We start from the raw sequence: 12,726 nt of genomic DNA, 5'->3' as shown, positions 1-12,726 counted from the left end.
CCAAAACCAAAACACACATCACCCACAAGAGCCAAGAAGGGACCCCTGCATACAGCGAACCTGTGCTCTCTGTCCCACCGCGCAGTTTTCCTTTCCTTTGACGTTTGGCTTTCACACCAGTTGGTATCTGCTCACAAGTCCTTTAACACAATATGGCAAACGGGATAAAGGGAATGTTGAAGCCATTTACTAGATTTCTGACGGTGATTCGAACACACCTGCTCCACAGGACATTTGAGCTCTGTTAGGTCGAACATTTTACTGGAATTTAACGATTGCATACTCAGACCCAGGCTCTCCGCTGGGTAGGGTAAAACAAAGAAATGAAGCACACAACAATTAAGGTGGTCTTCTTGCTTTGAATTACTCTCTGCATCTTGCAAATGTGATAGGAAAATAATGGAATCTGTCTTAAAAAGTGCCTTCCAAGTACAGAAAAGATAAAATACATTTATTATCCCATTTTCTCTGTAGGAAAAAAAAATCTTTTTACTTTGATAAAATGTCAAATATAGGAGCTGTCCGAGAGACGGAGTGAGGGGGATTGCTGAGGTGGAGACAGGGGAGGGAGAGAAATGTTCTGACAGATGGTGGGAGAGGAAGAGTCTTGGATTTTGGTCTCTTACCTAAGATGCTGTGAGCTTTCCACCAGAGACAGCGATCAGAGCTCAGCACTCTTGGGTGACTTCCCAAGGAATGCAGGGATGCTAGGGAGGACACTGACACACACACACCCCCTGCCCTACCGCCACATCTCCCGACCTCTTGGTCCCCAGAACTAGTATGGCATCTCCCAGTTCCCCAAAATGAGAGGGTGATGTCAAGCCTAGACCTCTGGCTATCCCCCCACCACTCCCCTGTTCTCTAGGTTTTGAAAGAGGAGAGGGGCCGAACAGGCCCTGTCACCTTTGCTTGCCCTTCACTCATTTATAGTAAACATTTATTCACTGAACATTTTGTGACCAGAACTGAGCTAAACCATGACACTGTGTAGTTGGTCAGGATAAGGTAATGAGGACGGAGGCAGCCCTTGTGTAAAAAAATCTCAAACCCAACCCTATCGATGTTTTGGAAAGAAAACGATGCATATCTTTCTTGCCCAGTTCAGCCTCATCTCCAGCCAGGAATTAAACTGATGGCTCTATAATGTATTCCTTTTATCCTACCTTCCATCAGCGTGGACTACAGGGGACTGACAGTTTAATGACAACAGGAGAGTTAAGAGTAAAACTACCTTTGGACGCCACATTTAACTAACACTGAATTAGAATAGAACCTCGGTGGAGATGCATATGACATCCATATCACTAGAGGACAAATTATTTTTGATCACTGCCGTGACTATCAATATGAAATGAATTTACACCACTGCGTGTGAAGTGTTACCAAGCACGGGTCACGTTTTGTTTCCTGGCTCCGAGAGTCTCAAAGGCAAATGCCTCTGTAACCTGCAGCTGCTTTCCTTTCCCCGCTGGCCCTCCTCTCCTCTTCACACCCCCTCTCTTCTAGTGATTTTCACTGAATGGTAACATTCTAGAGCAAAACACACAAGAAACTAAATGGCAGGATTCTGTGACAGACACAAGAGGCGGCAGCCCTTGAAGTCACTAGTGATAACCCCTAGGGAGAGTCATACATGATTCTGTAGCTGGCGGGGTGCCTTCCGAGGGAATCATGTCAGCAGCCAGCTGGCCTTGGACACTTCCAGGTCAGGGGTAGGTAAGGCGGTGCCGGGAAGCTTATGTCATTGCTGTCCCTGCTGGTGGAAGCAGAATTTGACTAAAGCCGTCAATCTCATCAAAATGCACGTAAGCTGGAGGGGTCTCCAGCAGCCTCCTTCCGTGTGGGCGATCTGGCTTCAGCCCGCACTCATTCAGTGTGTGTTTTCCAAGCACCCTTATAAGCCACGCCCTGTGCTCATTGCTGGCATACTGGCCTCATACCATGCATCTTGGTATAGACACTGAAGGGGTATCTAGGCAGAAGGTTTTAAATACCATTACCTTTCAGGGCTTGCTGTGTGATCTTTACAGCAATCACCTAGGATCTTAAATCCTTGTCCCATTTTTTTTTTTTTTTTAAAGAAAAGTGATTTTCAGAACAGGTGGAATCTGAGATACCCTGGATGACCATTAACTTGCTCGAGCGGGTCTGGTATTTTCCACCCAGTCTACTTGGAGATCAATTAACCGTTTCTTATGTGCAAAGTGCTCCCTTCTGAAAAGGTTTTTATGGGCTCAAAATGCCCATTACATTGTTTTCTTTTATGCATTTTTGTTCATTTTTCCCCCTTTACTAAAGTGCCACTTTTTAATGATCACATCAGTTTTGTGTCTCTTGGCTAGAGAAAATTGCTGTCAATTATGTCCCACCACTGCCTCTGAGCATTATTTCTTTCTGGTTGGTCTTTAACCTAATAACATACTTCTGTGTGTACACTAATGGCATCTTGACGATGATAATGGGCAGTAGCTCAATTAGGAAACATTAGAAATCATGCAGGTTAGTCTCTTACCGTGTACACAAATTCCTAAAATGACAAGGGATTTCATTTTCCTTTGTCCTTTGCATTCTGAATCCTTTCATGTTTCCTGCCTCACACCCACCCACATCACTCTTCAAACGTATCCCTCGGGTTTACTAAAAACAGGATTTTTAGGTGAGCAAAGCTCTTACCTATTTGCCAATCCCAGGGCACCTTTAACAGCTCCTTGTGCTCCATTATGGCTCTGCAAATTCAAAGAAAACAGACCCCATGAGCGAGATTATAATGCGTCCTGCCCTTTTTTTTTTCCTTATTTTTTCATTTATCAGATTTGTGCAAGTCACAAAAGAACCACCAAATTGCAAAAACAACCTTGGGCCAGGGACAGGGAAGTCTGCTTTGGCAACCTGAGGTTCCTCCCTACAGGTGCGGCGAGGGCATGGTGGCATTCCAACCTCCCACTGGCCTTTTCCCCAGAGAGTCTGCCTGCAGGCCTTGATTTCTTCTTGCTTAGATGCATTCTGACAAGTCATTGGTGAGGTAGGGAAAATTTCTGTGCTTGCAGGTTTCATCAGGTTTTTTTCGAAGTCAGTTTTCTGATTGAGGGTTCTCTAGGGCAGTGGTTCTCAAACCTTAAGGTGCCAAAAAGCCATATGAGGAGCATGTTGAAACAGTTTCCCTGTTCCTTCCCCAGAGAGACGAGTTCGGCAGATCTGGGCTGTGTGAGGGGGGCAAGTTCTCCTGTGGTGCGGCTGCTGCTGGTGAGAAAAACGCACTTTGAGAACCACAGCTCCAGAAGAGGACCAGGAGGGTAAACTGGCCCTGCTCCACCAGAAATATGTTGGTTGGGGCGCACACTCAACATACCCCATTTGACACACACAGCCCTGTGCCACTTTGATTTTGCCAGCAGTGGCGCTGAGGGGCTCTAGTCACTCAAATGGACTACAATGAAAACAAATGAGTGCTGGATAGCTGTGGATATTTTTTGGATTCAGGAATAAGAATCCATAAAACGAGCCCTCTATCTACAAAATGTTGGTTATGAATTGTTGAACAGGGCAATCTCTTTTCCTCTCACAAAGTTGAAGCAACAAATTTAGGAGCTTTAAAAATGCCATCCCACTTTCAAAATGAATCAAAAATAAATCCTTTTCAGAGACCCTGCCCATCTTCGTGCCCCGTTTGCTATGGGGTTTTCTCCCCATGTCTTGGGATACGAAGATTTGGAGGATTCTTGGAAACAGCCTATTGGCAAAACATGTTTAAGGCAATGCCAAAATATCTTCCATAAATAATTTAAGATACTGAATTGATACAATGACAAGGCACTTGCCTTATAGAAAGGGATTGGGTGAAATCAGACTGCGGGCTGTACTATCCATCTTCACCCCTTACGTGAAACTAAAACATATGGTCTTTCTTGATGGAAAAGTGTGCTTCGTTTGACACTTATTCTCACGATGATTCTGAGGCACTAGTCTGTGGTAACACATATACATCAAGACAGGTGGGGTGTTTTGGACTTTCAGATGCTTGATGAATGTCTGTGTTTTATCTCCATATGTTTAAGGACAAGAGAACACCAAACTTCTAAGAGATGAATTTGAAATATGGTTCCTTCAGGCAAATCCTTGAGCAATAAAAGAATGAACTTGTGAAAGGACAAACTTACACTGTGAGCTTTCTAGCAGTTGTTGTCAGAAGTAAACAGGTGTCCCTCTTCAGAAGTGCATCCAATCATGGCATTTATGCTTTGCTATTCTACTTCTCTAAGTAAAACCACTGGCTGGTTTGGGAGAACCAGTGTACTTCTACTGCTTTCTTATAAATTGTGCTCAGAGTCCACTAAGTGGTTTTCTAATAATTGATAATAAACTTGTTTAGTTTTGAAGAAGTTTACTAAGAAAGATGCTGAGTTTTCAGATTTCATGGAGGAGGTTAGTGAAAGGCTTCCAGTCTTGATTTTTATAAAATAAAGCAACAAACTGTACCCTAAATGAAAATAATTAGAATAAGCCCTAAGAGTATCTACTGTCTGAATTTCTTATCATTTTTACTCACAATTGAATTCCGCTGAAAAAAGCCCCAAAGAGTCCAATCATCCCCAGAAATTCCACTCGACTCAGGGTTCGGATGATGTATTCTTCCCAGACGTTGGAAATACCATATAACGTGGCTCCTCCTAAGACCAGAAGGTCCCCTACCAGCTTATTTTCCCCTAGAAATAAGAAACACAAATGCAGCTTCATTAAAATGTTCTTAATGAGAATCTGGCACCAGAAAATTGAACTTCCTTTGTCTATTCTATTCCAATGTTTTTACAAAAGTCCGGTAATTTGCCAACTGAGATCTAGTAAAGCGTGTTTAACTGCGCTCCAGATAGGTTCTGGTATAAAAATCTTGCCTGTGTATGCCCAACCAGAAGTCTTCTTTTACCCCAAAAAGCGACCAGTTGCTTCTAGGATGCACCATCTCTACAAAGCCCCGTGTCTACTGTCTATATATATGTCTAGGAATATATGCTAATACATGTACATGTTATATTTGCTGCAGGGTGCTTTCCAACAGTTTAGTGAACATGGTGTAGCACAAACAGAGCTAGTCTGAATTTTCACCCTCTGCTCTACACGGAGAGAAGCTGTAACAGAAGTAGTCGGGACTCTTTATTTTGACTGTGGGCAAAATATGTCCTTGCTTAGAAAATAAGAGTGAAAGAGATTATGAGTTGAAACTTTCAACTCCTTAAAGTAAGTAATGCAAGAGTGAAAATATAGGTAATTCACTATTACATTAATATTTTCTTAAAAATGTCTATTTGTTTTTTTTTTTTTAAGATTTTATTTATTTATTTGACAGAGAGAAATCACAAGTAGATGGAAAGGCAGGCAGAGAGAGAGAGAGAGAGGAAAGCAGGCTCCCTGCCAAGCAGAGAGCCCGATGCGGGACTCGATCCCAGGACCCTGAGATCATGACCTGAGCCGAAGGCAGCGGCTCAGCCCACTGAGCCACCCAGGCGCCCCAGAAATGTCTATTTGTTTTAAAACCAGTTTTGGTTGGTTTGAGTTTGGCCAATTTTTAATTAAGTGCTACACCCCACTATTTCTTATCATTAGGCAAATTCTATTCTAGGAAGTGTGAAACCAGGAAAAAAGAGTGGACTTGAGCAGCCCAAGAGGGCTTGTACTCAAGTAGTCTCCAGCTCTGTCCTCCTGTACAGCTCAGCATATGGGAGCATGGCAGGCATGAAGCTCCGAGGCACAAGAGAGGCCAGATGGGAAGGGTGCTCTCTCCAGCATGATTCTAGGGAAGGGGCTCACACCTCAGGGTAGTTAGCCTTGGATTCCCAGGTTGGCTGGAACAACTAAAACCACAGAACCAGGTTTTCAGTGTTCATTTGGGATCACTGAGCATTCTCTAGGTAATGACTTCACAAAAAAGAATCTGTGCTGGGCTTGGGGAAAGACCTCTTCATTCATGCCTCTGCAGTGACATTGGGAGAGTCTATATTTACAGGCTCCCCTTGAACAATGCAGGAGATAGGGGTGCCGACCACTGCCCCCCAAACCCATGGTCAAAAATCTGCATATAAATGTTGACCTCCCAAAGACTTAAAGACTAATAGCCTACTGTGGACCAATAATAAGCCTACGGACTTACCAATAATATAAACAATTAACACATATTTTGTATATGTAATATATACTGTATTCTTACAATAAAATATGCTGAAGAAAAGAAAATATTAAGAAAATCAAGAGGAGGAGAAAATACATTTACAGTGCCATACTGTATTTATTGAAAAAAAAAATCCATGTACAAATGGGCCCTTGCATTTCAAATGAATGCTGTTCAAAGGTCAACTGTACTCTTAACCGTGTCACTTTTCCTAAGGCCAATTTCTACTCCTGGTAAGGATCACAGAGCGAAGAGTCACTGAAAGGTGAGAGAGCTTGCTGGAGTCAGCATCCTGGAAAACCACTACTTAAACACCAGATGGAGAAATAAATGGTGAATTAGACTATTCTGGAGTGTTGAAAGACTATTCACATAATTTATGAAAATGAACCCATCCCACTGAATATTTTTGAGTTTTAAATGTGACCAACTGCCTTGTTTTTCTGGTACTCTCTTGTTTTTAGTACCAAATTCCCTCAACTCAGGAAACTATATCATACTGAGCAACCCGAGACAGTCATTTCTCCTAATTCACTGCAATAGAACAGCTGTACCTTTCTTATAAGGGTCATGATTATAGAGAAATGAGTACAAGTGATGTAGCAGAAAAAATACTGGCTAGATTCACGTCTAAGCCACACCATTTAGTACTGGTGTGCCCTTGCACACACTTCTCATCTCCATTAGCCTTGATTTCTTCAGCTGCAAAAGTGAGACTAAGAAAACTTTCTTTGCATATTTAGGAGAATTAAATGAGATAATGCATGGGAAAGTGCCTTGCACCAAAAAAATGGTCACTCTTTGTTTCTGATTTAATTAAAATGTTCCTCCTTGGATATGTTTTTCTCTTCCTTGAAATAACTACAAAATTATGTTTAATAATAAGAAAAAATGTCATTATAGGTATCTAACATCTTTAATAAATGAACTAAAAGATGCAGTAAAAGTATTATAGTCGAATTATGATCATAGTGGAGAGCAAGAAATATATTTATCATAAGGAGCTGTTTTAATTGAGTTTCATCTTAGTCTTAGGACTTTCTCCCACTTGTACAGCACACTCCCCAGGCACCAAGGCAGAACCTCCTAGGGCCACAGACTGTGGGTGCCTTCTCTCCACTTCTGTCTGCAGAGGGCAAAGCTGTTGGCAAAGATTCCTCAGAAGCATGATTCCTGATATGGACATTTTGAGCCTGCTGCCATCTGTGACGTTTCCTTTAGCGAGGCTTAAATCAAAATGAGGAAGAAACATCCTAACAAGAAGAATGAGAGCAATTACTTAAATTATAATGAAGTCAGAGGAACTTTGAACAGGCCGTTATCCCTGTGCTTGAGGAGAGAATTTTCAAAATCCCAAGCTAAGGTGAACTGTGGATCAAGCAATAAAAAAAGGATGAAGTCAGTCTCTTTTCCTATGAAAAGCTCTTGATTGGGGGATGATGATTTATATTGAGTTGAATGCCTGACTGAGGTTCTGATGAGTGACTGAAGTATTTCAAAAAATTTCTGTCCCTGGTGAGTAATAACACTGAGCCAATTCTACTGTCAAGGTGAAAACAAATGGACTGTTTTGCATAGTGATGCACGCCACTGTTAATATTAGATTGTCCTTAAAACCAGACTGTTTTTTTTTTCTTTTTCCAAAACATTTTGCATGACAGCTTAAATTGCTGCCTTATTTATTTTGTCTAATATATTTTATAAAATAAGCCCTTGATCCTATATTTGGGCTGCCTTTAGAACACCATACCATGTACTTGGGCCCCCTTACTTTAGCACAAAAGGTACTCGTGATGATAAATTTTAATTGTTAACACGAAGACTTCACATATCACAAAAAGGAGGGTGCTGTGAGTCTTAAACAGATAAAACCTGCTCTAGTGTGTTTGAGCTACTTTGCATTGTTTTTTAAAAAATTATTTCTTTCGGAAGATCCTCAAATGGACTTACTTTCTTTTCTTTAAGAGTATCACTCCTCTCCTAATACTGCGTTTGAAATCAAGAAGATATTTTTTTGTCCCTAGGAGAAGTGAATACAGTCTAGTGAAATCAATTCAATTTAGCTTAAACATTCTGGGCTTTGAACATTCAGATTGTCAGGGCAATGGTCTTCCTTGACCAGGAAATGCAAGATGACAGCAGGTGGTCCAATGGCTAAGGTTCAGCAAAGCAGAATTTTCATAAATAAGGGCAGACGGTTCTGCTTAGTCTATGTTTCTGTCCTTCCAATAAAGCACAGAAAGTGTAATTAAATTATAACTTCAGAACCACTAGCCACATTATATCAGACAAAAACAAAACAAAAAACTATCTGATTTTTCCAAAGAGATTATCCATATCAGGATCACATGGGCATAGAGCATGAAGCTGGCCCTTTCACATGATATCTATTGATATCCCATGAACCAGTGTTTCATAGAAAAGAATCTCGGAGAAGCTGGTGTGTGTATTTTAGCCCATCTGTTAAGGTAGGGTTGATTATGCTGTGTAGGCAGTGGGTTCGTGAGGAACCCAAGGCTTTCTCTCTTTTACTCCGTGTTGTATCTTTAGCTCCCAGAGATGTGGAAGAGGAAAGGAAGCCCCCCCAGAGTTCAAGAGCCTTGGGTTCTATTCTAGACCGGCTCTGGTAGCTCTGTGACCTTGGCAACTTGGCTTCCCCGTATCTTAGCGTTCTTGTGGGTCACAAGAAGTTGCTGAACAAGGTCTGTTTCAGCTACAATGTTCTATGATACAACCTGAAAAGATAAAATGTATTTATTTTCTACACTTCCTACAACCTAGGCACTTCATACAACCTAGGTTCATTATGACAAACATCCCAATTTTGATTATCATCTAATTCCCTACAAGGAAGGACAAGTCCAAGAACTATAGAAATGGGAATACTTTCTATCCTATTCTTGATATTAACAAAGGAGGTCATTTTTTTTTTCCTGTTCTTCAAAACCTTATGTAGCATAAGAATTTTTGTACATTTTAAAGAACTTCAAGGCTTAAAAAAGGTTCCTCTGGAAACCATCCTCATCATCCTGAATCAGGATCCCCATCAGATTTATTGCAATTTGATGAGTAAATCTTGAAGCTTTACCTTATAGGTCTACAAGCTGTGATTGATAACCACAAATCCTACCAAAAAAATAAACAAACAAAAAAATCATGCACAAGGAGACTAAATTTAGCTTCCCCTCCATAAAAATATTATGTATTCTCAATCTAGTCTTCAAACTTCAAATATCCACTCTTAGCTTATATACCAACCTTCACCCAGTGGTTTAAGAACTCAGTCTTTCCTTGACTTGAGAAAGAAAGAGTTGGAGGGTCAGGCTGGGGCAGGCCCCTGCACTTCAAGAGAGGACCACCAACACCATGTCTAACCAGCTGGTTTGGGCCAGGCAGTAAAGACCTTCCAAAAGAGCCTCCAAATGGGTCCTAACCCCCAATTTTAAACACCATCTGAATGTTTCTGAATATATGCAGAAAGAGCAGAAATTTTGTATTTTGCCTTTTTAATTTACTCATGAAACATGGATTAAGCACCTCCCACATGCCATATTCAAGGTGCTGAGGAACAAACATGACTCAGACACAGACACTGGGAACCCAGCTTCCTTGTTCCTACCCTACCACGAACATTCCACATCTTGTCTTGGCCTCACACATATGGGCACGTAATGGGGCAAACACCTAGGGACTCACCTGCTCCCTGATGCCTTCCCACGAGGACATCCGCTCCTGCCATGCAGCCCATTCCCAGGATGCAGACCACGATGCCGAGGAAATGCACAGCCTTGTACCGAATCAGCAGGAAGAACCAGGAGAGCAAAATCACCACCGGGATCACAAAGCAGTCCAAGAGCTATAGAGAAGGAGTAAGGTTAGCAACAATAGGATGTTCAGGAAGAAGTTTCCCATATAATAAAGAAAAATAACTCAACCCTGTAGAGAAGGTATTTCCCCTGAACCTGAGTGTCTGTGTAGACCCAGAACTGATTCAGTTAAACAGACTCTGAAAAAAGCGCAAACTACTTAAACATCTCCCCAGCTGTGAGGGAAAGGGCAGAAGGCCAATGGATGACAGGATGGTGGTGAACAGAATCCTGTTCACCAACTAGGTGAACTAGGTGAACTAGGCCAACTAGGTGGGGGCAGGTCTGCCTCCCAGAACACCTCACATGAGGGAAGAACACGCGGAGCCGTTTTAGGTGGTTCCACTATTTTAGGAGTAAATTGGGATGGGAGGTGAAGAGGCAGAGGTCTTACCATGTTTTATAATTTACTAGAATTTAGACAAAAGTTGAACTTAAATTTCTCCCAGATAACTGACTCCTTGCTACTTGTAACCATATTTCTCTAAATATAAACACAAAATGACTCTCAAGTTTACAATACTTTAAAAATTCTGTTGTAAAACAGAATAAAGAGGGGAGGGAATAAAGAGGATAGAAAAAGATTTTTATTTCGTTTCTTACATATTTTGTGCTAATAGTGAGATTCCACCTGACATGGAAGCCCCAGGAGTGGGTAGAGAGTCGGCCCTAATCATGGAGCAAGTTAACGTGGTGAAATGAGGAGCCCGTGGCGACTGGAGTCCAGAGATTTGAATTTGAGTACCGTATCCTTCCTCAGAGTATCGGGAACTCAGGCAAATTACAAACTCAGGAAGCCTCAATTTCCTGCTAGTATAATGAAGAGACTAACTCACTGACTTCCTCCAAAATGGACCGAGAAGCTTAGACATAAAACATGAGAAAACATTTTATAAATTACAAGGGTCTCCATGCTGGTCTGTAATCGTGCTTCCAAACACATGCTCTGGGCCCCCCAGAGCAGGTTGTTTCTACTCCATCCTAGTAAAACACAGTGATCTTTGGATGCTCCAGCAAGGCAGGATCTCCACTAGACAAACTACGTCCCACAGGACTTCCAAGTCCAGGTACCAAATGAGAAACTGATGATTCTGTCCCACCACCCTGTACCACTCCTCTGCTAGAATCCTAAACAAGTGACTTCAGCACCCCAAGTCAGATGCAGGGCAGTGATCCCTGTACTCCTCCACTCTTACTGCCTATATCCTGTCAATTACCAAGTGCTGCCAATTCCATCTTCTAAACATCTCAAGTGCATTCATGCCCCTCTCTCCCATTTTTGCCACCTGGACTAAGCTGGCATCCTATCTTACCTGGAATAAGCCTTTCTGTCCTGTCTCAGGGTCTTTAATCATGCATCCCCCTTCCTCTGGAATGCCCCATCTGAATTCCCGAACTCCTGCCCCCTTTTCCTTCAGGCCTGCACTTATATACTGCCTTCTCAAGGAAGCCTCGTGGGTTCCTAGGCTAGGTCAGGTCCATCCATGCTTTCCTTGTGTACTGTGTCCTTTATAGTGTTGATTGCAACAATACGTAATGAGTACAGAATTATTGGCATGATGTCTGACTTCCTTATGTGTCCAGTGGTCTATGAGAGCAGGACTACATTCTCAGTACCCAGACCCTGCTGTGTTCATGAGAAGAATCCCAATGATAGTGACTGAACAAGTACATATAGGATTTTTGATGATCAGTAACATCCAAGATTCATTAAAGGATGAAAAATATTTGTATATTTGCAAAGCATGCCTGCCCACCTGCCCATCAGCATGACTTTGGGGACCATAAACAGCACTCAGAATCCCCTCCTTCCCAAAGGGTTTTTGTGATTGGCAGACTCTCAGGGTTCTTTGTCCCTTGGTCTCCTTTGCATCACAAGCAATCAGAATTGTAAGCTTTCCCTTGCCCCCCCCCCCCCCCAGGAAGGGCCCAGTGAATGCTGAGTAAGAGTCTGTTGCCTGGGGTCTGAGTCTATAGGTCACAGCACTCCCCTGAGGGACTCTGTATTGGGGTGGAGGCTGCTAGCATTGCCCAATAGCACAGGCTTGCTTACTGCACAGTTAATTAGCAAGTTAATGATCCTATTTGATATGGTAAAATGCTCTAAGGCAGTTAGTACAACAGGCTTCAAATGCCACTGAAGTATATTAGGAAATTTGAGTTTGCCAGTGAAAATTATTCATTGGACAAAACAACAACAACAACAACAACAACAAAAAAAAACCAGTTGGTGTGTCTTGTTTTAAAAATTAGAAATGATTGAATCAATAGTTGAAATATTTAGCTACAAGCTCCACAATTTGGATTTCATTGTCCAGCTGGAAGCCCTTGGTCAGTGGAGCTGAGGGCTTCTGTTCCTGAATGATGAAAGGCTAACCAGGCCGTCGTTCAAACTTTGGGGAGGACTGAGTGAGGGTTTTTGGTTCTCAATGTCGTAAGAAACCCCAAAGAGCTGGATGAGTTCTGGGATCTATTCCTTTAATGGGTTGATCTGAAAAATCCTTATTTGTACATGGCTGGTGGTCCTATAGATGGGGAATACCTTTAAACGGAAAAGGAAAGAATAAAGAAGTATACAGTTCAAGCCAGGGTTTCTGGAATATTCAGCTGGGGAAGCTTGGTGCCCAGCATACAGTGGGGGATCAATAATGGGTGGCTGAATGAATTAATGAATGGACAGGTACTTGACTTGGTATC

General features: G+C 42.1%; 1 protein-coding gene across 2 annotated transcripts in view; it reads right to left on the bottom strand.

Annotated features, from left to right (window-relative positions):
- Positions 1–12,726, bottom strand: part of SLC35F1 (solute carrier family 35 member F1) — a 391,741-nt gene that overhangs the window by 35,824 nt on the left and 343,191 nt on the right. For both annotated transcript variants that reach the window (XR_009404454.1, XM_059400616.1), the window contains exons 4-6: positions 9,860–10,019; positions 4,550–4,706; positions 2,677–2,729 (exon numbers count right to left, since the gene is read on the bottom strand). Coding sequence is in view for 1 of the 2 variants with exons in the window: in XM_059400616.1 (XP_059256599.1) it covers positions 2,677–2,729; positions 4,550–4,706; positions 9,860–10,019 (370 nt within the window). In the remaining variant the exon portion in view is untranslated. The remainder of the gene's footprint in view (positions 1–2,676; positions 2,730–4,549; positions 4,707–9,859; positions 10,020–12,726) is intronic.

Source organism: Mustela nigripes, chromosome 5, assembly GCF_022355385.1.
Source record: "Mustela nigripes isolate SB6536 chromosome 5, MUSNIG.SB6536, whole genome shotgun sequence".
Taxonomy (NCBI): Eukaryota; Metazoa; Chordata; class Mammalia; order Carnivora; family Mustelidae; genus Mustela; species Mustela nigripes.
Note: the sequence above shows the minus strand (reverse complement) of the source record. Positions and strands in the feature narration are given on the sequence as shown.